Source organism: Geotrypetes seraphini, chromosome 16, assembly GCF_902459505.1.
Source record: "Geotrypetes seraphini chromosome 16, aGeoSer1.1, whole genome shotgun sequence".
Taxonomy (NCBI): domain Eukaryota; kingdom Metazoa; phylum Chordata; class Amphibia; order Gymnophiona; family Dermophiidae; genus Geotrypetes; species Geotrypetes seraphini.
The window spans coordinates 24,796,770-24,824,212 of NC_047099.1; the positions used below are offsets into that span (position 1 = coordinate 24,796,770).

The following is a 27,443-nucleotide window of genomic DNA, read 5'->3' on the forward strand; positions in this document are numbered from 1 at the left end:
CTGGTAGCGACACCGAGGAAGATTCAATCAATGTCAAAAGTTGTGGCGTCGACTTCGATGCGGATCCCGATGTCAGGGCTGGTGTCGGCTCACCCTCCATAGTAATACCGAAAAGAAGACGTTGAATTTTGATGGTTTTTTAACGTTCGCTTTTGAAGAAAGGAGCAACGAGTGCAAGTTTCAGCCCTGTGCTCTGGCCCCAGACTGAACATAGGGCGAGCATAGCGACTGCACTTTTTAAAGCCCGTTTGAGGTTGGGACATTGAGGGAAAAACCGCCTCAGCAAAATCAAAGGTCGAGGCTGAGGAAGCGGAAAAGGCCCCACCGGGCTGAACCCGCACAAGAGAAAAAGTAAATTTTTTTTTTTTTTTTTTACAAAAAGAGAAACAATAAAGAAAGAAAAACCAATAATGACTAAAAAGTCAAAAAAGAAAACCGCAAGAAGGGGAAAACAGCGAAAAATACTACCAGACGTTGATAAGCGACTTCTTAGCTCCACGGAAACTAAGAAACTGCTCTTAACATTTCCAAATCAAATGTAATGCTCTTTCCATGGAAACAAGGCCTAAAATTCAACCATCCCATTACACTTACAGGCACTACTCTTCAGGCAGTCATTACCATCAAAATTCTAGGGGTCATATTCGATCAGAAACTGTCCTATCATGATCATATTAGCAGTATAGTCAAATCAACATTTTTCAGGTTATGGCAAATTTGCTTAATTTCTAAATGGTTAGAATCAAAATCCTTAAACATATTAAAGGGGAGGTGGTCTGGCCATCATTCTCCGTGACCACTTTCACTTCCAAATCCTAGATTCCAAATCAACTAATTACCTGGAAATCCTTACCTGCAAAATCTTCAAAACTGACTACATTGATAACCTTATCATCACACTATTCTACATACCCCCTAATAAATGGAATCTAGCAAAAGAAGACTACTACGAATTCCTTCTCACAAACTCGGCAGCCGGCACCCACAACCTCTTAGCAGGAGACATCAATCTACACCTTGAGCAAGAAGAGAATCCCAATGTTGCAGACCTATTCTCCTTCCTCACATCGCTAGGCTTCACCAAGCCCCCCCAAACCACAACACACATTAAAGGTCACCAACTTGACCTGATCACTTTCCTTTCCAACACCCCCATTAACTCCTCACTGAACAAAATTGGTCTAACACCCCTTGGTCCGACCACCTCCTGTGTCAGTTCGAACTAGCCTGGCTCAAAAAACAACCAGACAGGAAACCCACGCCCAACCATACAAAGACAATGATCTGGACAAGAGAAAAAATTAATCCAGCAGATTTCTGGTCACATTTCTAACTCCGACCCTGACCCCAACTTCTACTTAGACTGGAAAAACTTCAGCGATCAAGTCCTAAACACCATCGCACCCCTAAGACTTCGCAAGAAAACCCCTCGGCCCTCAAACAGCTGGTTTGACGCAGATCTCTTAGCCATAAAACGCGAAGTATCTGAAAGAACATGGCGTAAATAAGGGACTGACAACGATAGACTAAACTGGCGACTGAAAGTCAACGAATACAAAAGATTGATCAACGAAAAATGCAGTAAACATTACTCCCAACTAATCAATTCCCCTTCTCTAAATAGTAAAGCACTCTTTAGAATAGTCAACTCCCTCCTAGACACAGATTCACACAAATGCTCCAGCCCCGACCTCCCGCCCCCCGCTACAATCCTAGCAGACCATTTTGCCAACAAAATTCACACCTTAAAATTGTCTCTTATAGCTCCCAGCCCTGAGCCAATATTCAACCTTCCTGCAGCAGACACAATACAGACATGACCTGGAGCTCCTTCGAAAGCCCAGACTGGAACCTCTTTCTCAATCTATACTCAAAATACGCTAACTCCAACTGCCTATTAGACAATTGCCCACCCACCATCATGAAATCCGCTCCCCCCTCATTCAAAGCCGACCTCTTCAATTGGATCTCACTATGCCTGTCTACAGGTCACTTCCCGACTGAACTTGGCCACATTCTTGTATCCCCCCGCCTTAAAAACAACAAGGAACCTATCTCCTCCACCGCCAACTACAGACCCATCGCCAACATCCCACTCTTCCAAAAACTCATGGAAGGCCTTATTAACCATGACCTCATGAACTACCTAGAAAAGTTCCACATCCTTCACGACTCCCAATCCGGCTTCCGCACAAACCACAGCACAGAAACTGTCTTAGCTGCTCTGACCAATTACCTCCTCCACCTGTTCTCACTGGGCAAAAGCGCCCTAGTACTCCAATTCGACCTAAGCAGCGCCTTCGATCTGGTCGACCACAATATCCTGCTCAACTGCCTTGACTCCATCGGCATTACCGACCAAGTACTAAACTGGTTCTCAAGCTTCCTAACAGTTCCACAGCAACGGAACCTTCTCCCATCACTGGCGCAACCCCTGCGGAATCCCACAAGGCTCCCCTCTATCCCCCTCCCTTTTCAACATTTACTTGGCCCCCCTGGCACGGACACTTGCTGACTTAAACCTAAAATCATTCATATACGCAGATGACATTACCATTATCATTCCCCTAACTTAACTCACGCAACAGACGGAACAAATCACCTCCTCCGTCCTCACCAAGTTAGAACTATGGACCTCACAATTCAAATTAAAATTGAACACCGAAAAAACCAAAATTTTCCTGGCAAGTCCTAACCATAAACTTACAAACACTTCCCTGAAATTGAATGGCCTAGACTATCCTATCAACCCCACCATAAAAATCCTTGGAGTCCTCCTAGACAGATGCTTGACCTTCGAAGATCATACCAGTGCCCAGGTCAAAAAATGTTTCTGCTCCCTCTGGAAACTTCGCACCATTAAACGCCACTTCGACCACCTCTCCTTCCGTCTTCTGGTCCAATCACTAATCTTAAGTATACTGGACTATTGTAACATCATATACCTGGGATCCTATAAAAACACCATCAAACGTTTAAGAATAGTTCAAAATGCTGCCGTCCGCCTCATCTTCGGCCTCAAAAAATATGACAACGTTAGCCCCTATTACACTAAACTCCACTGGCTGCCGGTGGAGGCAAGGATCATCTTCAAATTCGCTTGCCTCTGCTTCAAAACCCTAGCAGGCTCTTCTCCAATCTACCTATCCGAGCACCTTGAAATTGCAGGCCCCTCTCGTACACGAAACACCTACCTGGTTTCCTTTCCTTCCCTGAAAGGCTGCCTCTACAAGAAATTCCTCGACAGATCCCTAGCATTCCAAGCGGGCAAATGGAACAAATGCCTCACTGCACTCATCTCCAATTCCACCCCCTACCAAATGTTCAGGAAGTCAATCAAAACCTACCTTTTTGATAAATTCCTCTAACTTCTCACCCCCCTCTTCCTTGCCTCCTCCTCGGACCTTGACTTACCTCAGACTCTCGACTCCTCCAATCTTGTCAGCCCCCAAATGGTTAAACAAAATGGATCACCCCTTCTTCGTTACCTCCCATACTAAATGCCTCTGCTCTGCCTTATCGAACACCGCAGTATGTATCACCGCCGTATGTAATACTACTGTATGAACTCCGCTATATATATGTAAACTTACAGCAAATGTAACTTCTCTGCAATTTGTAACCTAGCTGAAAAATAACTTCACCGTAAATGTAGCGTCGCTGAAAATGTAAATGTTGCTATACCAAAAAAAAAAAAAATTGTAACTTTACTGTAAATGTACAGTCTCTTCATCTGTTAACCGCATAGAACTTCCATGGTAATGCGGTATACAAAAATAAAGTTATTATTATTATTAATCCATTCTCTGATCATTTCTAAAATTGATTACTGTAATGCCTTATTCAAGGGTATTACGCAAAAAGAGATCAGGCGTTTACAGCTAATTCAAAACATCTCTATTAAAATTATCATGAATGCAAAAAAGTTTGACCATGTCTCGCCACTTCTTATAAAATCTCATTGGCTCCCAGTATCACATAGAATAATTTATAAAATATGTCTGTTATCATTTAAGGCCCAACTCCATAAGTCTCCAGCTTGTATCGACAAGATTCTAATTCCCTACTCTTCCACTAGAACTCTTTGATCTAATGACCAACATTTGCTTACTGTTCCATCACTTAAAACCATTAATACACGAAGACAATACATTTTTTCTGTCATGGTCCCCCAATTGTGGAATTCCTTGCCAATCTACTTAAGGGAGGAGAGAAACGTTGGTAGATTTAAGTCAATTAAAATGTTTTCTTTTTAAAGATGCATTTGACTGCTAGACATCATTAAAACACCAAAGCAAAATCCATCCTTTTTTTAAAAACAAAAACAAAACAAAAATCTCTCCTCTTGTAATTTTCCTTGATTGTCTCATCTGCCTTTAATTATTGTATTTCTATCCTATTTACCCTACTGGTCTCGTCTGTTTTGAAAGTCATGTATTTGTTATATGAACTTTTTGTTCCCCTGTGTATTGCAATAAAATATTTTTAAAATTGTACATTGCCCTGAATATATGATTGGGCGATTAAACAAATTTTAAATAAACTTGAAACCTGGACAGCGCGTTCTATGTCGGGCAGAAAGGCACTAGCGCATGTGCGTTTCGGGCTATCACAAACTTTCTAAAGATTTAAAGTGGCGATGTACTATTAAAGTGGTCCGTACCAGGGCTCCATTGGTGAAGTCACCCATTTGTGAGAATATGCTGCCTGCTTGTCTTGGGATAACAGTTTTTAACCAAACTTCTGTACCTACCAGAATAATATATTCATCTTCTGAAGAGGTTTCAGAGAGCAAAATATCTTCTCCCATACTTTCACTTTCTGTGTGTTTCTCGTCAAACTCTGAGAAAAGAGAAATAGTGAGTAAATAAGATTGGATTTGAGAGCAGGATTAGAATCTGAATCTACATATCTCAGTTCTGTTTTCTCAGCATTGATCACGTACAGATTGGAAGCAGAAGTGGAATAAGAACTTGAGTCTGCAGATGTCATAGTGCTGCTCTTAAGAAACCAAGACCAATGCTATCAGAAGACATCTGCATTTACCGCTGGCAAGCTTATTAATATCTAGCAAAGGAAATGACACCACAATCAACGTGAAAACATGGAAGACTTCCAGTCTAACTGCATGCAGCCTTGTGACACTCTGCAGCCTTATGTTTTATTAGCATTTGTTATACCGCATTAGCATATTATAGACCTAAGCGGTTTATAGTACAACACAAATAATATATGAAAGGAACTCCATTAGAGATAGGAAAGCACTATAAAGAATACATATATCATCATATGTGTTTAACGAGAGAGAATGAGCATAAATATACATATATATACACTCATTCTCTCTCGTTAAACATATATATATATATATATATATACATATATATATATATACATATATACACATACACATATATATATATATATATATATATATATCCTATCCTATATAATAAAACGCTAGCCGCGCATGCGCACTCAGACCTGCGTGATCTGTAATCCCTGATCCGTGATCTGTAGGTCCGTGGCCAGAATGCGTATGCGGCGGCTAGACAAAGCAGGAGAAACAGACTCGAGCGCTGCAGCAAAGTGCTGCACAGGTACTGGAAGGGGAGAGACATATCGCTTCTGCACCGGTACAAACATCCCTCCAGCGTTGGCAGTCGCTGCACGTTAAACAGGCTGCTTCGCGACTTTCTCCTGCAGTTGAGTCCCTCTGCCGCGTCACTAATGATGTCATCAATGACACGACAGAGATACTCAACGGCAGAAGAAAGCCGCGAAGCAGCCTGTTTAGCATGCTGCGGCTGCCAACGCTGGAGGGAGGTTTGATATTAAAGTCATCTTGCTGGGCAGACTAGATGGGCCGTGGGCCCTTATCTGCCGTCTATTTCTATGTTTCTATTTCTATCTTGCTGGGAGGGTCGCAGAGTCAGCGGGGGTTGGGCTGGGAGGGGTGAGAAGCGTCTGCCTCGGGTGCTTCAGGCAGCAGCAGCGTTTACAATTCGCTGCTGTTGCTGGCTTCAGGCCTTCCTCTCTGGCCGGTCCTGCCTACTTCCTGTTTTCATGAAGACAGGACCGGCCAGAGAGAAAGACCTGAAGCCAGCAACAAAAATGAATTGTGAATGCTGCTGCTGACCAATGAAGTAGTTAAATGAGGAAAGGGAGCAGAGGGGGAGAGAATGGCTTGGAGGGAAGGAGGAAGGTATGCCAGACCAAGGCAAAAGGAAGGAGGAGATGGAGAGATGCCATATGGGACAGAGAGAGAGAGGGCGGACACTGGATGGAAAGAGAAGAGAGGGCAGTGAATGGAAGGGGCAACATAGAGGGTGAACAGTATTCTAGCACCCGTTAATGTAACGGGCTTAATGACTAGTATATATATTTCCAAGAATCATTGCGCTGAATTGAATTCTTTAATAAATATGAGGTATTTCTGAAAAAGACCTATCCTTTCCAAATGATTCCTCAAAATAGAAGGTCTTAAGTCTAGTCTTGAATGACTATGTTGTTCTAATGTCCAGCAGTAGATGATTCCATAATTGGGGACCAATGAAATAAAAGGCTTTATTCCCATTTGGCCCTTTTTGCTGAAGGGAGTATTAGTCTGCAATCTTGTATTGATCTTAATGTTCTCCTGGGATAATAAGGTTTTATTAATGAATGTAAATATTCAGGTTGTTGATGATACAGAACCTGGTAAACCAAAATTAGCGTTTTAAATTGTATCCTATAGTAAATAGACCAGTGAAATTTTATGAATAAAGGTGTGACCCTATCAAATTTCTTCTTAAATCCCAGCATTTTAATAGCGGTATTTTGAATAGTTTGTAATCTCCTAATATTACTTTTTGTTGTGCCCATGTAAACAATATTGCAATAATCCAACTTGTTGATCAATAATGCATGGTTAACAGTATGCAGATTGTGTTCCAGAAATAATCCCCTAATAGATCGTAACTTTCTCATGGTATAAAAACATAATTTAACTAAGTTTGAGACTTGGCAGCCGAAATTTAATTGGGAGTCGATCGTGACTCCTAAATATTTAAAGGTTGATACTTGAGGGATACGCTGTCCTAAGATGTAAATGTCCTCCTTTGGTTGAGGAGAGTGACCTGCAATCCAACAAGATTCACATTTTTTCTTTTCTTAAATCTTTCTTTTTATTAATTTGAAAAAATATCACAAGTAATACACTTGTTGCAGAAATACAGAAAGTAAAAAAAACATCAAAACATCAAAAAGAAACAAGATTGTAAATGTGGCATTTCAATTATTATCCTTCTTAGACCACAAATTTAGAAAAAGGAGAGATCCATTAATTCCATGGAGAGAAATAAAACAAGAAACCTAATTGTTAGGAAAGCTGACTACGCTTAACAGCCCCACTTATCTTTTAAATCCAGCAGATCATATACATTACATATCTCTAGAGATCTTTTTAAGGTCTAGAAAGGCTCTCAATTGTGATGGTAAAAAGAAAGTGTACTTGATCTCCAGGTAACGAATCAAACATTTACAGGGATATGCCCAAACTTTGTTTCATCACGCATAGAAAGGAATTCTTTTCTGCGGTCCTGTGTTATCTTAGATACATCCGGATAAATCCAAATTCTTTGTCCTGAAAAATCTTGATGTAAATTCCGAAAATAAAGTTTCATTATGAGGTTTAGATCTTGTTCAAATACAAAGGAGACTAAAAGCGTCCCCCTTTCCTTAACATCAGAAAGGGATTCCTCCAACATTGCAGTCAAATTTTTTTCCACTACCAAATCCCCTCCTTCAGCAGCCTTAGTCGTAGCACTGGGAATATAATATATTTTGCTTATAGCAGGAATAGCTTGTTGAGGGATTTTGAGGATTTCCATTAAGTATTTTTTTAAGTAATCAAGAGGATTTAGAGCTGGTGATTTTGGAAAATTTAGTATCCGTAAGTTTAGCCTCCTATTAAAATTCTCAAATTGTTCCAATTTAGAATGAACATAACTCTTATCTCTAACTAATGTTGATGTTATTTCCTTTAAGTCTTTAACTTCAGTTTTAACACAGGTTATTTGATCAGCAGAATCATGTTTGGTCTGTTCAATAATTTTAGACAAATTGTCCACTTTCTCTGAGAGACTGAGTACTTCTAATGTTGAATCCGTCAGCTTGCTATCAAGTCTCTGCAAGGCCTGCCAAATGATCTCCAGTGTTACCACCGGGGGAGTCTGAAGCAGCAGCAAACTCGCTGGCACTCCCAAAGTCGATTGCTCGGCTGTCTTTCCCACAGGCACTCCTTCCTCCAGACTAAGGTCCAGGTCCGCAACTTCCGCCCCTGAAATCCCTGTCGGGACAACCCGTGACGATGTTGCTGTACCGGTGTGGAGGTTCTGAGCTGGGAGGAAGCCATTCTCAAACCCCCTTCCTTTTGGTATGCAGCATTGGAGAAGGAAAACGCCATGAAAAAAATTCATGATATTGAAGAGTACCAAGGAATTAGCCAGCTCTACGGGAGAGGTAAGAGATGCCAGCACTAACGTGCAGCCATCTTGGATCTCAAGATATACATTTTTCCACATTTAAAATGAACCTATGCCTATTCAGCTTTAAGCATAAATATAAATATGATTTGAACCATTCTAAAACTGTAATAGATAACCCAATGTCCTGTAATCTATTAAATTATAGGCCATGCAGCCATCAAGTCGAGTGAAATCACCAAGGCTAGATGTCCATTATCTAGAATTTCCAACACTTTGCTAAGAAAACAAGTCATAAGTGTTTCCGTACTATGACCTTTACGGAAACCTGCTTGTCTCAGATGGAGTACTTTCACTTTTCAATGAACTCTTGAAGCTGTCCTAAAATTACATGTTCTATGATTTTACTTAATAAACAAAGGTTTGACACTGGTCTGTAATTTTAAAGGATCCGCTTTTTCTGATTTCAGTATAGGTGTTATATATGAATGTTTCCAAACCTCAGGAAATATTCCACTCCCTAAACTTTGCTTAACCATTAATAATAATAATGGTATCACCCAATTCCCCTCAAGCTTCCTAGACTCTTCAGCAGACAGATGCATCTCTTGGATATAACAGACATCCGCATTCTGATATTTTAGGAACAAGAGCGTTTTTTTCCTCTTAATCGGATGGTTTAGACCATTTACATTTAACGAAACTATTTTCACAGACATAACTTATTATAAACTGATCCTACAGAAATCTTTAAGCAAAGAAATTTATATTGAAGATAAATTATAATATCACTTTTCCCATAATTAAAAGCAAATAAATCCAACCCCCTCCCACCCCCTACCCCCCATCTAAATTCCCCACCCTTCTCCACCCATCCCCCCAAAACAAAAGTGAAAACTTGGAGACATATGTGGATTCAGGTGACAAAAACCCCTCACAGGATATTTAATAATAATAAGCTTTTGATGATATTGACAGGAGTTGCTATTCAACAAATAACGTATAACTGGAAAGATTGTACAAGGTTGAATTATTGTTTCTTGTGGAATTCAGTATGTCATGTGTTTTAAATGGAAAAAGCGTTGGCAGTTCAAAAAGGTTACTATAATAAATCTAAGGATGTGTGGGGGCCATTTTTAAATTATTCTAATGAATAATTTACACTTTTCCCAATTTTAATTCTTACATGTGGATCGGGGGAGGGGTTGGATTTCTATTAATAATATATATGAATGATAAGATATTATATTCATGTGATATATTTTTTGTTGTATATGGAAGTGGGAGGGGGTGGCAGTTATATCTTTTTGTTGTATGATATGGTAGATTTTCAAGTGATATTGTATTCTAATTGTTTGATATTTACTGTACACTTGTTGTGAATTATAAAATGAAGAATTTAAAAAAAAATAAAAAAATAATGCTATCAGACAGTGACAATCCATTAGAGAACCTGGGTCTCTTTTCCCTGGAGAAGAGGAGACTTAGAGGGGATATGATAGAGACTTACAAGATCATGAAGGGAATAGAGAGAGTAGAGAGGGACAGATTCTTCAAACTTTCAGAAAATAAAAAAACAAGAAGGCATTCGGAAAAGTTGAAAGGGGACAGATTCAGAATGAATGCTAGGAAGTTCTTCTTTACCCAACGTGTAGTGGACACCTGGAATGCGCTTCCAGAGGACGTTATAGGGCAGAATACAGTTTTGGGGTTTAAGAAAGGATTGGACAATTTCCTGCTGGAAAAGGGGATAGAAGGGTATAGATAGAGGTTTACTACACAGGTCCTGGACCTGTTGGGCCGCCGCGTGAGCGGACTGCTGGGCGCGATGGACCTCAGGTCTGACCCAGCAGAGGCATTGCTTATGTTCTTATAATCCAAGTGAGTGGGATTGGATCATTTTTGATCTTAGTTATAATTTTAGATATCTGAGTTAATGAACAACTATGAAAGGATTCTAGCTTGGCTTAGACCGACTTAACCATTTCCTCATCTGAATTCACCGGATTATCTATTCTGGGAAGGATCCTGGGGTGTCTCAAGACACTAATTTTGTTTTTGAGTGGTGAAGGAGTTAAGTCCTGATATTCTGAATTATAATTCTCTGTTAGTGAATTGTTAGTTGCTTGTTTATTATTAAAAAAAATTTTCTTGCCACAATCTATATCTCCATTCTGCTGTTTTAAGCTTTCTCCACATTCTCTCTACATGTCTTAATTGGTTTTTATATTCTCTCACCTGTCCATTATACCTTTTACATTGGTGATACCTGGGTAATTTATATGGTGACTGGTGCTTGATGATCCATTGCTTCTTGGATAATGGTATTCCAAGTTTCAAAGAAAGTAATGGAAAATTCTGAGGGAAAGATGTCCTAATTGGCTGAAGGTTCTTTGGGTCAGTTTTTTTAAAGTTTCTGGAGATAATTATTTTTTTCTCCTTCTTCAAAATTTCTCATAGTTTAAAGTATAAATCATAAGTGATGAGTTTATGATCTACCCATGACAAATCCAGATACTCAAAATTATGTAGGCTAATATTTTCCTGTAATTCTAGACAAAATTAAGTCCAAAATATGACCCGCATTATGTGCTGGGCAATCACTCCATTGATTTAACTCGTAATCTTGAAGAAATGGCTTGATAAAGGAAGCACGTCCATTATCGGTAGAATCAAAGTGTATGTTAAAATCTTCCATAACAATTAAATTAGAATAATGTGAGATAGATCTTACTCCATAATTCATTGGGCAAATTAGGAGGGCAATAAAACTGCCAAATATATAGATGTTCTAAAATTTAATTTCATCTCTTTGTACAATAGCAAAGTGGTCTAATAAAGGTAGAGATTCATCAAAGGTTGCCGCCAAACCACTTCCCCTTCATGAGTCCCTTGTTTTTGTGAAGAAATTATATCCATCCGGTATAATATTAATCAAATAACTCTCCTCTCCTGTCCTCAACCATGTTTCAGTAAGGCATAACAATTTAAGCCCTTTAACCATAATGATATCCCTAATAAACGTGGTTTTACCCTTCAACACTCCACAATTGAGTAGCCCTCAGTGTGAGAATTTGAGTGAGGGTATCTCCATTCAACTTGAGGTGGTAACGATGTGGATCAAATTTGATGGATTAGATCTTAGAAACACAGAAACATGATGGCAGATAAAGGCCAAATGGCCCATCCAGTCTGCCCATCCACAGTAACCGTTCTCTCTAAGAGACTCCACGTGCCTATCCCATGCCTTCTTGAATTGAGACAGTCTCTGTCTCCACCACCTCCTCCAGGAGACCATTCCACTCATCCACCACCCTTTCTGTAAAAAAGTATTTCCTTAGATTACTCCTGAACTTATCACCTCTCAACTTCATGCTGCCATCTCATTCCACAGCTTCCTTTCAAATGAAAGACTCAACTCATGCGCATTTACATCACGTAGGTATTTAAACATCTCTATCATATCTCCCCTCTCCCACCTTTCCTCCAAAGTATACAGATTGAGATCTTTAAGTCTGTCCCCATACACCTTATGACGAAGACCATGCACCATTTTAGTAGCCACCTCTGGACCGACTCCATCCTTTTTCTATCTTTTGGAAGGTGCGGCCTCCAGAATTGTATTCAATATTCTAAATGAGATCTCAACAGGGGCTTCAATACCTCCTTTTTCCTACTAGCCATACCTCTCCCCTATGCAACCTAGCATCCTTCTAGCTTTCGCCGTCACCTTTTCAACCTGTTTGGCCACCTTAAGATTATCACATACAATCACACCCAAGTCCCGCTCTTCTGTCGTGCACATAAGCTCTTCAACAATCTTGGTTAGGTAAATGTATTCAGCAAGCTATGTTATCCTATTGCAGTTTTCAGAAATTAATTAAGACCACTTTGTTCGATAAGTTTATTACTTGGTGAGTTTTATTATTTAAATTCTATTTTACAAATATTTGTATTTTTTACTGTATTATTGTATTTCGCTGATTGTCCAGCTCTTTTTAGTGTAAACCGCCTAGAACTTTTGGTTATGGCGGTATAAAAGAATAAAGTTATTATTATTATTATTATTATTATTAATCTGTACCGTTCCCTCAGGTTTTTGCAGCCCAAATGCATGACCTTGCACTTCTTAGCTGCCAAATTTCAGACCATTCTTCAAGCTTCGCCAGGTCTTTCTTCATGTTATTCACACCATCTGCTTCCTCCGCCCGACGCCGTTACAAGCAGGAGGACTCTGCTCTCTCTTAGAGCCCCGGCCTTTCCAGCCACCGGAGATCGCCGACGCAGCCCGACTTTTGAGTCGGATTTTCCCTCTTCAGCCCGTGGGGGCCACCGAAAGCCTCTCCCCCCAGCGACTTCCTAGGCAGAGGAAGGAGGAAGTCTCTGCCATCTTGTCCCTCCTTCCTCCGCCCGACGCCGTTACAAGCAGGAGGACTCTGCTCTCTCTTAGAGCCCCTGCCTTTCCAGCCACCGGAGATCGCCGACGCAGCCCGACTTTTGAGTCGGATTTTCCCTCTTCAGCCCGTGGGGGCCACCGAAAGCCTCTCCCCCCAGCGACTTCCTAGGCAGAGGAAGGAGGAAGTTTCTGCCATCTTGTCCCTCCTTCCTCCGCCCGACGCCGTTACAAGCAGGAGGACTCTGCTCTCTCTTAGAGCCCCTGCCTTTCCAGCCACCGGAGATCGCCGACGCAGCCCGACTTTTGAGCCGGATTTTCCTTCTTCAGCCCGTGGGAGCCACCGAAAGCCTCTCCCCCCAGCGACTAGAAACTCTGCCCCACAGTCCACCCAAAGTTCACCATTGTCAAAGTTTACCATTGTTTATACCCCTGCTTCTGCACCATATTTTACCATTGTATTCACTCATGTTTTGATGCTAACCTTTTTTTTGCTTTTTTGCTCAGTTCTGCTCCAAACTGTACTCCCTGCCAAAGGTTTTGTTTCTTTTTTTTTTACCAGTCTCTCACTTTTTCAGCTACCCCAGTTCCCCCAGTACCCTGGACTACACATTTACCTCTCCTCCCCTCTCTAGGCTCGTACACAGTCAGCTTAATCTAAGTCCCCCCTACTCCTCCCTCAACCAACTCTACTCCCCCTTACTGCAGACTCTCACACACCAACCACCCTACCATGAATCCATCCTTCTGGATCCTTCTCCTCCTACTCTGCTCACCTCTCTACCCTTCCCTCTGTCTGAAACCTCCCTCCCCCAATCTACTTAATCCCGCCAACACCAATACCATCTGCCCCGGACTCAGAATCCCCACACTGATACGCACCAGAAACCCCCCTCCCAAGAAAAACCACCGAAAAGCCAACCTAGACTCCCTAAAGCCCCTGCCCCCTGCCAATCTTCGCAACACTGTCCCAGACTCTCTCACCCCAGTCCCGACAATCTACTGCAATGCCAGATCCGCATGCAATAAGACCCAAATCTTGAAAGACCTTCTAGACGAGCTCGACCCTGGTTTCCTATGCATCACAGAATCATGGATCGCCAAAGACGACCTATTCACTCAAAATGAACTCCTCCCCCATGGCTACCAAGGCCTCTTCTCCCCCAGACCCAACCGAAAAGGAGGTGGTCTGGCACTCCTCTACAAATCTTTCTTCGACGTCCAGCTCCTCGAGACGGGCACCCATGCTTCTCTAGAATATCTGCTCGCCTCAGTCACTGACGAACTCCGCACCCACCCATTGGGCATCCTAATACTATACCGACCACCCACCCCTTGGACCAAATCTTCCAATCTCGTCTATGAGACCATAACAAATGCCTTCCTTAAATTCCAAAGACTTTTGATCGTTGGCGATATCAACCTCCACCTCGACGACACAAATAACAATGATACATCTGAATTCAACAACTTCCTTACCTCTCTAGGTTTTCCCTTACCCACCCCATCCCCAACCCACGAAAAAGGACATACCCTAGACTTCACCACCTTCATTGATCTTACCGCCTTCAAAACCTCAACCGACGACACTCGCTGGGAACAAGTCCCCTGGTCAGATCATTTCTTAGGGACCACCTGTCTCCCCGTCTTCATGTCACATCTTGACTCCCCACCCCACTACTCTCATTCCATAACCTACCGCAAAAAAACCTCGAGCAACCTATTCTGGTCCAAACTCCTAAACAAACTCTCCTCCAACCCTAGACCTATAGACCCTGAATCACATTGGCACAACTGGACCACCCTCTCCGAGTCCACCTACCACTCCCTTGCTCCATTAACCACCAAAACCATCTCCTACCCCCGAAAGGCCCCCTGGTACCTACCTCTTCACAGAGAATTGAAACAGAAATGTCGCGCTTTGGAGCGCAAATGGAAAAAATCTAAATCCCCTTCTGATAGACAGACCTGGAGGACTAACATTAAATCTTACAACTCAACACTAAAAAAAGCCAGGAAAATCTTCTTCGGAGATAAGATCTCTAGATCCAATAACCAAATCAGTGCGCTGTTCAACATCTGGCGCTCCCTAACCACAAAAAAAGACCCACGTTCGCTTCCACCATCCCTATCAGCTGATGCCCTTGCAAATTTCTTTAATGAAAAGATTACCACTCTAAGATGCTCCTTCCCTCCCACAGTCTCCTACAACTCCCTGACCTCCATTGATCTCAATCCTACCTCACCTGAATCCACCCCCATTCCTGCCGACAGATCCTGGACCGCCTTCGAGCCTGTCTCTGAACCGCAAGTCTCCAAACTCTGCCACAAACTAAAAACTTGCAAGTGCATTTTGGATCCTTTCCCCTCCTATCTATTCGATAATATCCCTACACAGGCCATCGCTTCCCTCACCGACCTCATAAACTCTGCCCTAACATCGGGCCTTTTCTCCCCTGACATGGGGCACATTTCACTGTCCCCTCTACTGAAAAAGGCCGACCTTGATCCCACCATTCCATCTAACTACCGTCCTATAGCAAATATCCCTCTCCTAACCAAGTTATTAGAATCCATCATATCCACCCAACTCTCATCCTACCTAGAACGTTTCTCTATCCTCCTACCCCACCAATTCGGCTTCAGACCCAACTTCAGCACCGAATCCCTCTTGGCCTCACTAATCTCTAAGGTGCAACAACTCCACTCTCGAAAAAAATTCGCTGTTCTTCTTCAATTCGACCTCTCCGCAGCCTTCGATGTCGTTCACCACGACATCCTTATCTTCCAACTCTCCGAAATAGGCATAAGCTCCACAGTCCTTGACTGGTTCTCTAAATTCCTACGTTTCCGCTCCTACACCGTAAACACAAACGGCTCCTCATCCCCCGCCTGGAAGCCGAAATGTGGAGTCCCGCAAGGCTCACCCCTCTCTCCTATTCTTTTCAACATCTACATGTCCTCTCTGAAACTCCTTCATCTATCCCCCCTAGAAACTCTCTACTCCTATGCTGACGACATCCTCATCCTCCTCGAAACCGACGCGAATCTCTCGAACCTCACTGAGAACATCTCCACATGTATTACGAACCTCCAATCCTGGGCCCAATCTGTACAAATGAAACTGAATGAGTCCAAAACCAAACTCCTTTGGCTCGGCCCAATTTCAGATCATTTACCCACCTCCATCCCTCTACCTTCCGGCCCCACTCTTCATCTTGAGTTTTCAAGCAAAGTCCTAGGCATCATCTTAGACTCCTCTCTCTCCTTCAACGATCACCTCAATTCCCTAGTAAAAAAATGCTTCTTTAGCCTCCACATGTTAAGAAAAGTAAGATCTTGTTTTCATCATTCCCATTTCGCCATCCTCGTCCAATCCACCATCCTCTCTAGACTAGACTACTGCAACTCCATCTATATAAGCCTAACTAAGAAAAACCTCCATAGACTTCAGCTAATTCAAAACGCCGCTGCCAAGCTTATTTTCGCAAAGGGCAAGTTTGATCACGTTTCCCCACTCCTCTCCAAGCTTCACTGGCTCCCAGTATACTCCAGAGTCCTCTATAAATGTGCCTGCTTAGCCTTCAAGATTCTACATGGCGTCCTTCCTCCCGTTATCCCACTCTTTTGGAATTCATCAAACCCACTCTCTTCTAGACCCTCCCAAAAACTGAAACTATCTTTCCCGTCTATAAAAGGTATATCCCGCGCAGGAAAACTTGGAACATCCCTCCCCTTTAGAACCACTAAACTCTGGAACAACCTCTCATCCCCGCTCAGAAATTCTAGCTCCTTCCAAGCCTTCCGTAAACGCTTGAAAACTTGGCTTTTCTCAAAAATCTAATCTCCTCCCGTTCTCTAGTACCCTGCCCCTCTCTATCCTCTCTGTCCCTCTCCTATACCCCTTCTTTGTAATTCCTTTCCTCTTATCCTCTGTAAACCGTGCCGAGCTCTGCGCTTGCGGAGATGGTGCGGTATACAAACCTAATGGTTTAGTTTAGTTTAGTTTACTCTATTGCAGATTTTCGTTATCATTCGCAAAGAGGCAAATCTTACCCGACAACCCTTCAGCAATATCGTTTGTAAAAATGTTACAAAGAATAGGCCCAAGAACAGAACCTTGAGGCACACATTCCTCTTTATTTTTATAGGTCTGTTGCCTAGCATAACCAGAATTGCCTGACCTGTTTGACTCCCAATGGAGCTCGGTAATGAAACATTAAAAAATTAAATCAAATCACCCTGAGCCACCACCTACCTCAACGCTGCCATTGGAATGTCTCTAGAAATTGCCAGGATGAAAATACTCCTCATAAGGAGCTTGCTCTAAGGGGCGAGATTAAGGAGCAGGACCTGCTCCTGAAGCGCGCTCCTTTGGCATGCGCACCGCTTGCTCCCTGCAATTTATATTCAAAGTTTTAAACATCCTTACTCTTCAGCAGTCATGTGACTGCTCCCCCAGCGGTGATTTGAAATCAGCTGTGAACTCCTGAAAATAAATGGGACAGGCAGGGGGGATTCAGTCTACTCTATTGCAGATTTTGGTATCATCTGCAAAGAGGCAAATCTTACCTGACAGCCCGTCAATGATATTGCTAGCTTGGCTTTGTAAAAGAGGGGGTTAGAATATTGGGTACAATTCCAGCGACCGCACCTTCAAAAAGATATAAAAAGGATGAAATTGGTCCAGAGGAAGGCTACTAAAATGGTGCATGTAGATGCATGGAACAGTCTCCTGGAAGAAGTGGTGGAGACAGAGACTGTGTCTAAATTCAAGAAAGCATGGGATAGGCATGTGGGATCTCTTACAGACAGGAAGAGATAATGGTTACTGCAGAGGGGCAGACTGGGTGGGCCATTTGGCCTTTATATGCCATCATGTTTCTATGACGGCAACAAGTAATGTCCCTGTCATGAAGATCTATTCATTAATATCTCCAATGGCGCAAGGCAACTGTACCCCTTACCAGCATTCAATCTCTTCTCAATTACTTCAAGGTTGCTTGGATCACTGTGCCCTGAGATGACATCTGCTCGAAGGGAAGATAGTGATTGGAAGGAAGTCTCGCCTTGCCGGGAATCATCAAGACTGGGAGAAGGCCTGGAACTCTCCATGGCTCTTTCAAATACTAAAATAAAAAAAAAAGGCAGAATCAATAATGCAACAACTTCCTCTAGACAAGACATTTGCCCCCTCATTCTATAACAGGTCAACTAAACTTATGAGTTGTGTGCTTAAATTTATACCATACTGCCATCCACACAGATTAAAGTAAATTTATGCATAAATGGCAAAGCGTGCCTAAGTGCTATTCTGTAATTATACACTTAAATGGCACAGTGTGTTGTTGAGATTTTCTGGAATTTCTAGGTGTAACATGTATCACAGATGATATGAAAGCTGAGTTGTTGGATTAAACCAATACTAGCCTTTGTGAATAAATCAAAACTTAAGTGAATATATTAAAGTTTGGGAACTAAAATGAGAGATTTAGTGAAAACGCATGAGATATTGTAATTAAAGATTGATATGTTTAAATTGGCTTTAAATCTGCATTCATCTTAATGGTCATGACTACCCAATTATTAAATCTATCAAAATTCTGGGGTCACATTAGACCGACATTTAACACTAGCTGAACACACAAGCTTAGTGGTACATAAGAACATAAGAAGTTGCCTCCACTAGGTCAGACCAGAGGTCCATCGCGCCCAGCGGTCCGCTCCCACGGCGGCCCATCAGGTCTATGACCTGTGAAGTGGTTCCTGACCATTTCTATAACCTACCTCTGCTTCTATCTGCTTTTTTACATTGTGGAAATTAAGAACCATAAAAAATATTTTGATCCTTTATTGTTCAGACTATTGGTGCAGGCATTAGTTTTATCTATTTTAGACTATTGTAACATCATCTATTTAGGAGCACCCAATAAAATTCTAAGGAAATTAAGGATAACTCAGAATACAGCTGTTCAACTGATTTTTGGTTTAAAAAATAACAAGCATTGTTAGTCCATATTATCGTTTACTTTATTGGCTGCCTTTGGAGGCAAGAGTATTTTCCTGTATCTGCTTTAAGCTGAAATCGGGATTGTCTCCAGCTTACCTTTTTCCTCATTTTGTGTTGCATAGACCATCAAGAGAAACTAGAAACTTCTACTTATTTGCTTATCCAAAAATTAATGGGTGTAGATATAAGACCTTCTTAGATAGGACCCTAGCATTTCAAGCTGGTAGGCAACAATCTTGGTTAAGTAAATGTATTCAGCAAGCTATATTATCCTATTGCTGTTTTCGTAAATTAATTAAGACCACTTTGTTTCAATAAGTTTATTACTTAGTGAGTTTTATTATTGAAATTCTATTTTATAAATATTTGTATTTTTTACTGTATTATTTTGTTGATTATCCAGCTCTTTCTAGTGCAAACTACCTAGAACTTTTGGTTATGAAGGTATAAAAGAATAAAGTTATTAGTAAAGTTATTATTATTTTTGTGACTTTTAAAGAAAAGGTGAGATTATGAGAAACCATTGTCCATATACAAGAGGACGTATAGAATTAGAGATAAGGTGGAAACCTGTTCTTGTACGGGGAACCAAAATGAAGATTGCTTTCTATAGATCAAGATGCAGGCCTGTAAAGAAATGATAGACATCATTTACCTTGACTTCCAAAAAGCCTTTGAAAAGGTACCTCACGAACGACTACTCAAGAAGCTGTGGAACCACGGGGTGCAAGGGGATGTCCACCGATCGATCAAACACTGGCTGGCAGGCAGGAAACAAAGGATTGGAGTAAAGGGCCATTACTCAGACTGGCAATGGGTCACGAGCAGAGTTCCACAGGGATCGGTGCTGGAACCGCTCCTGTTCAATATATTTATTAACGACCTGGAGACGGGGACGAAATGTGAGGTTATTAAATTTGCTGATGACACCAAACTCTGCGGCAGGGTTAGAACCACGGAAGACTGCGAAGACCTACAAAGGGACCTAACGAGACTGGAAGAGAGGGCAAAAAAGTGGCAAATGAGTTTTAACATAGAGAAATGCAAGGTCATGCATGTAGGGAAAAAGAACCCAATGTTCAGCTACAAAATGGGGGGATCATTGCTAGGGGTGAGCAACCTTGAAAGAAACCTGGGGGTGATGGTGGACACAACATTGAAAGCATCGGCACAGTGTGCGATAGTCTCAAAGAAAGCGAACAGAATGTTGGGTATCATTAAAAAGGGTATCGCAACCAGGACGAAGGAAGTCATCATGCCACTGTATCGTGCAGTGGTGCGCCCGCACCTGGAGTACTGTGCCCAGTACTCATCGCCGTACCTCAAGAAGGACATGGCAGTACTTGAGGGGGTCCAGAGAAGAGCGACTAAACTGATAAAAGGTATGGAAAACTTTTCATACGCTGACAGGTTGAAAATGCTGGGGCTGTTCTCCCTAGAGAAGAGGAGACTTAGAGGAGACATGATAGAAACCTTCAAAATCCCGAAGGGCATAGAGAAGGTAGACAGGGACAGATTTTTCAGACTGTGGGGAACCACAAGTACTAGGGGTCACTCGGAGAAATTGAAAGGGGACAGCTTTAGAACAAATGCTAGGAAGTTCTTTTTTACCCAGAGGGTGGTGGACACATGGAACGTGCTTCCGGAGGCTGTGATAGGCCAGAGCACAGTACAGGGGTTCAAGGAAGGTTTAGATAGGTTCCTAAAAGATAAGGGGATTGAGGGGTACAGATAGAAGCAGAGGTAGGTTATAGAAATGGTCAGGAACCACTTCACAGGTCATGGACCTGATGGGCCGCCGCGGGAGCGGACCGCTGGGCACGATGGACCTCTGGTCTGACCCAGTGGAGGCAACTTCTTATGTTCTTATGATTGATGTCTGGAAAGTTTAAAAGCTGTAAGGGTTATTTAGAAGTCATAAGGAGAAAAAGCAAAACACTGATACCTACTGGGCTTAATGTGCAAGTGAATTGTCTGTCTTTACATTGTATTTTGCTTTTGTTTCAGGACATATGTACTAGGCACAGGATGTACATGCAAAGAAGATGTTTTGGAAAGCCTGTCTACATCAGGCCATTGTATGCTAATACTATAAGTGATAACCAAGCCAAATTAAGCATTCTTTGAAGCCTGGTTCTTAACCAAATTTGGCTTGGTTGTCATTTTAATGATTATTTACTATTGAGTATGATTATTGATTAATACTATAAGTGATGTCATGGAGATGATAAAATGTATAGCATTTTTCAGAACTGGCTTTGAAAGAATTTGATCAGGGGAATTATAACAGGTCTTCTTTTTCTTTCCTTGGATACAAAAGCCTACTGTTATTTTATTTTTACTTTACATCTCTTAAATAAACTCAAATTTTCTGCTTTATTGAAGCATTCACTGTTTTGTATCCAATTTAAAAAGCCACCAGGACGGAAAGTCTTCTCTTCTGCATAAGAGAAGAATTTTCATCCTGTGGAACTTCTCCTGAACCTATATCCAGGTAAATAGCAGCCACCCTTGTTAGTGTAATTATTAGAGGAGTGTTCACATGGGCAGAGCACAGGCCGGAACAACATTTCCATGGGCAATTTACCAAATACCGTCAGTTGTGCGTGGAACTATCAGCTATAATTTATGCAAGTCGTAGACCTATCAGATATTAGGATCTATATTTAGGTACACCGATACTGGATTACAATAGTATTTTCAAAGCAGATGTACTTCTCAAAATAGCCAAAGAAATGCCCATCTGCCAAAAATGTCTAAATCGCAATTTTCAAAAGGCAGAATTTAAATGTCCTACACTGCAGTTCTATCCAGCTAAAAGGGGGGGGGTTGTGGGCATGTTTACGGCAGAACTAGGGAGGGCCCAAATTTTGCACATCCAACAGCAATAATTAAATGGGAAGAAACATTCAAGTCTAAAAAGAAGGGTGTCCTAAATTTCATTCATTCCAGGTGCCCTGATTGAGTAGCTGACCACTGGAGGGTCCAAGGCACGACTCCTCCTTAATCCCCCAGTGGTTACTGTCCTCCTTCCTCACCCCTGAAAGTGACACTGGAAAGGGAAACTAACCCCTCCCCCCCTATTACTAAGGTGCCCTAACCAATTATCACGCGCTAAACGCTAACATAAGAACATAAAAATTGCCACTGCTTGGTCAGACCAGTGGTTCATCATGCCCAGCAGTCCGCTCATGCGGTGGCCCTCTGGTCAAAGACCAGCGCCCTAACTGAGACTAGCCCTACCAGCGTACGTCCTTGTTCAGCAGGAACTTGTCTAACTTAGTCTTGAATTATATTAGCGTTTAGCACACGCTAAATTGATTAGCACACCTTAGTAAAACAGGGGGTAAGCTTCCCGATAATAATCAGGTATTGTGGGCATTCTGAACACAGTAGTAAGCAGGTCTGAAGGTAGCCTAGGAACATAAGAAATGCCATACTGGGACAGACCGAAGATCCATCAAGCCCAGTATCCTGTTTTCAACAGTGACCAACCCAGGTCTCAAGTACCTGGCAGAAAACTAGAGAATAGCAACATTCCTGAGCTGAGATTGTGATAATAATAATAATAATAATAACTTTATTTTTTCTGTACCGCCATAATCTTGCGACTGTCATAATGCCTCATTCCACTAATGCCTAAGAGTCAACCTCATCAGTGATGTCACAATGGCTTGACTGTCCTATTCTAGGGTCACTTAATTGCCGTAGTGGGACAGACCGAAGGTCCATCAAGCCCAGTTTCCAACAGTGACCAATTTAGGACACAAGTACCTGGCAGAAACCCAAAGAGTGGCAACATTTCAGAGCTGAGATTGTGATGTCATAAAGCCTCATTCCACCAATGCCTAAGAGCCAATCTCATCAGTGAGGTAACAACAGCTCGACTGTCCTACACTTGGCTCACATAAGAACATAAGAACTGCCATATGGGGACAGACGGAAGGTCCATCAAGTCCAGTATCCTATTTCCAACAGTGACCAACCCAGATCCCAAGTACCTAGCTAGATCTCAAGTAGTAAAACAGATTCTATGCTGATTATTCTAGGAATAAGCAGTGGATTTTCCCAACACCTCTCAATAATGGCCTACGGACTTCTCTTTTAAGAAATTATCCAACCTTTTTTAAACCCTCCTAGGCTAACTAATTTCACCACATTCGCTGGCAACGAATTCCAGAGTTTAATTATACATTACCGGTACGTGAAGAAATTATTTTCTCTAGTTTGTTTTAAATCCACTACTTAGTAGCTTCATCTTATGCCCCCTAGTCCTAGTATTTTTGAAAAGAATAAAAAAGTGATTCACATCTACCCTTTCAACTCCACTCAGTACTTTATAGACTACTATTACTACAATTTATCACTTATATAGAGCTGAAAGCATAAGCAGCGCTCTAGATCTTTAAGATCGGAAGGGGCAATAGGACTGTCACTAAATGAGTTTTCACGAGTACACTATGAAAACACAAGGGTATCTGCAATTTCAATTGCAGGGGTGTCATTATGGAACAAATTAACAGGACCATTGAGAGCACTACCGGATTTACAAAAGTTCAAGAAAGTATTATGCGTTTAAATAAATGAATATTAACACCTATCCCAATAAATAAATCTACTAATCAATCTCTATGGATAAACTCCAAGATCAAAATTGGCGGAGCTCAAATCCTTTGGAAGAACTGGATTATTGCAGGCATTAGATCTCTAGATGATGTTATTTCAGAAAATAAACTGCTGGATTTTTCACAATTGCAACATAGATTTGGTCTAAGTAAAACACAAAGTTTTAAATGGTTGCAATTGAAGCAGGCCATTCAGGTTGGGTTCCCTGAATGGAAAACATTGAATAATCAATATAGTTTAAAGTTCTTATGTTTTCAAGCAGACTTCCTAGGACATCAAGCTGCATTGTGGTATAAATTAATATCTGGATATTTGAATAAAAAACCAAAAAATGGTCTAAGAGATATTTGGAGCATTGAGATTAAGCATCAAATTAATGCATCTCAATGGCCACTAATTTGGTCTTGGAGAATGAGATGTACAGTGTCAGCATCTATGAGACAAACTTGGTTCTTTCTATTACACAGAGCTTTTTGGACCCCTACACATTTGCAAAAATTAGATAGTTCTAAGTCCAATAAATGCTGGCACTGTAATCTGGAACCAGGGACGTTAGATCACTTACTGTATCATTGTCCCTACATTAAAAGTTTTTGGAATGCAATTTGGCCACAAATTAATAAATTGATGGAAAATTATATAGCAATATCATATGATACAGTGTTATTTGGAATGATGATGAGAAAAAAAAGTCAAATTTCACCAGAAAATAACAAGCTTTTATTAATTATGACAGGGGTTGCCATTCAACATATAACCAACAATTGGAAAAACTATAATAACCTAAATTATACATTTTGGTGGAATACAATATGTCATATATTCAAAATGGAAAGAGCAATAGCAATACAAAGAGGGACATATACTAAATTTATAAAAATATGGGGGCCATTGACAAAATATTGTAATGAATAAATAATTAGATTTTTCTTTTTCTTTTCTTCTTTTCAATATCTTTTATGAGACACACATAGAGGGGGGATAGTGAAAATAATTTTTACATAATATGATTTAATATAATATATAATATGTAATATATGATAGAAAAGTAATAGAAGGGTGGGGGTGGGAGAGGGGATAAAAATATATTTAAAATATGATGTATTAGATATAAAAGTGATATTGTGTATTCATCAATTGTATTTTAATATTTTGTACACTTTATGTAAAACTTGAAAATAAAAAATAATAAGGAAAAAAAAAAATACTTTATGGAGACGTTGACATTATTGTATGTGGTGGTGTTACAGTGTTACAGACAATTTTTATGGAGATTCGCATTCTTGTATGTTATTGTATATATGTCCTAATATTATGACTGTACTTTGTAAGTCACTTAGGTGTAAGTGGGTAAGAAATTTTTAAATAAATATTGTGACATTTAATAGAAGGCCCCTACTGAGAATCTCTATCATATCACTCCTGAGCCGTTTCTTCTCCATGTCTAGTTTTCAGTACACTTCAACTCTCTTTTTTTCCCCCCCTATAACTTGTGAATCCTCCACTGTAGCTAAATATTAAAGACATCAGCAAGCCTGAGGCCTACTGAAGTGTCCATTCTAGTACAATAGGTATTTTTCTGTCCCGGGAGAGCTAATCATTTCAAATAACAAAGTTGCAGCAAAACACGAACCTGGGTGCCTTGGATTAAAGTCCACTTCACTGACCACTAGGCTGCCCCTTTGATCTGCAGGGACATCTACGTGGCCATTTTTGTACAAATGCTACCAGACAGTTGTCCTTGTCTCTGGTTATTGGACTTTTTATTTTGGAAAATGACTGTGCATTTAGGACATTCTTCTCACATATTTCCAAACAGGCAACCCCAATATTTTTCCAGTATGAAAATAGCTGCGAGACATAGGACCCAGCTCTGCCGCTTCTTCTTCTTCTATAATATTACCAAAATCTGGCCCTTCCTCTCTGAGCACACTACCAAAACACTTATCCACACTCTCATCATCTTGCACTTAGACTACTGTAATTCGCTACTCTCAGGCCTTCTGCTTAACCATCTCACTTTTCTCCAATCTGTCCAGAATTCGGCTGCATGACTCATATTCTAGGACAGCCGCTATACTCATGTTACTCCTCTCCTAAAGTCACTTCATTGACTTCCCATCTGTTTCCAAATACAATTCAAACTCCTCTTACTGACCTACAAATGCACTCACTCAACTCCCCTCATTATCTCTCTTCACTTATGTCCCTTCTTGTTCCCTCCTGTGAGCTCCGCTCAGCAAGACCCTCCTATCTGTGCCCTTCTCTTTGGCTGCCAACTCCAGACTCTGCTCCTTCTACCTTGCTGCACCTTTCGACTCCTAACTCCTCTCACCTTGGGTTCTGCACCCCCAACCCTATGTCATGTCTGTCTGTCCAAGTTAGATTGTCAGCTCTTCTGAGCAGGGACCATCAATAAATGTCAAAATGTACAGCGCTGCATATGCCTTTCGGCACGATATATGGGAACACCCCTAATATTGAACAAACTCCTTGACTGTGTCCAGGGAGAGATAGTTTCCATTGGGTTTAACCCCCTAATAATTCTGAAGCATTGGCTCCTTTGTTACGAGTAATATGGGTTTTCTTTAATGTTATGAGCAGGACATCCTAATTCTGACTTGGATGCAGTGGGGGTAGGGCAATCTGCCTCAGGCGCAATCTTTGGAAGCGACACAAGCATCCATCCCCCTCGCCGCATACGTGCACCCCTTCCCTCATACCTCTTTAATTTTCCCTGAGCGAGCAGCAATGCAAACCTGCTGCTCACATCGGTTTTGCCTCTCTCTGATGTCACTTAGAAAGTGATATCGGAGGGACAGCTGACATGATGTGGGCAGCAAGTTCGTGATGCTGCTTGTGCCTGGAAAATTAAAAAGGTATGGGAGAAGGGAAGAGGGTGTGCGGCGGGAAGGGGGGGGCAGAGAAGAGGGAAAGTGAGGAGCGCCACTCAACCTCACTATGCCATTCCTTGCATGTTCTTTTGAAAAATGCCCCTCTAAGTGCCTTTATACAGTATAATAGGCTTACTATCTGCATTACAAGGGTGCCTACATGTGGCGCCCTGTGATAGGCTTGTCTCCTTGGTGACAGATAAAATTAACATCACCACCACTTACAGTTTGGAAGAGAAACTAGTCGACGTCTCTGTTTGTTTGCAGTGTCAGATTTTTCGTTAGAAAAATGAGGCAGTCACCTAAGTGCCAAAACATAGAGAGAACAGCTAAAGTGCTACAGTGGGGCTCCGCCACTTGCTCTGAAGCCCGAAAGAGAAATGTCAGTTTACAGCTAGGATAAGAGAACTGATTTTGTACTGTTAGGGTTACCAGATGTCCAGATTTTCTCGGACACGTCCTCCTTTTCAAACCCTGGCACTTTGTCCGGGTTTTGAAAAAAGCTTCCTGTCAAAATCGTGTCGCAGCCATTTGGGGGAGGGGCTGGGGGGGCAGAATAGGCGTGATGCAGGCGGAACAGGGTGGGCCTGTGGGCATGGCCATGGGTTCGGATTTTCCTTCGGGAAAATCTGGTAAGCCTATGTACTATTAAACTTGTGCTCTGAAATTTGGGTTCATAGTTTATTCTTGTGCGGGACTTCGGCATGCCGACAATTCGACACAAGACCCCAGCGCGCCACCTAAAAAGTTACTTTTAAAGAGCTCCGATGCAGGGTGTGAGTTGGGAAATCCCCCCCACCCCCAGTTTACTTCATACTGTTTGCGCTGCCGTTGGGTGGGGGGTGGGTGGAACCCTTCTTTATAGAGTAAACAACTTTTTCCCGATTTTTAGGAAAAAGTTAAGTTTTCTCTATAATGTGGGAGGTTGTAGCACGAAGAGTATGAAGTAAATTGGGGGTTTTCCCCCCACACCCCCTGTCGGAGCTCTTTAAAAATAACTTTTTAGGCGGCGCACTAGGGTCTTGTGCTGAAATGTCAGCGCACCAAAGTCTCGT

At 41.6% G+C, this 27,443-nt stretch overlaps 1 protein-coding gene across 1 annotated transcript in view; it reads right to left on the reverse strand.

Annotated features, from left to right (window-relative positions):
* Positions 1-27,443, reverse strand: part of DNAH2 (dynein axonemal heavy chain 2) — a 511,463-nt gene that overhangs the window by 459,801 nt on the left and 24,219 nt on the right. The window contains 2 exon segments of the mRNA XM_033923769.1: positions 4,754-4,842; positions 17,826-17,987. Coding sequence (XP_033779660.1) covers positions 4,754-4,842; positions 17,826-17,973 — 237 coding nt within the window. The 5' untranslated portion in view covers positions 17,974-17,987.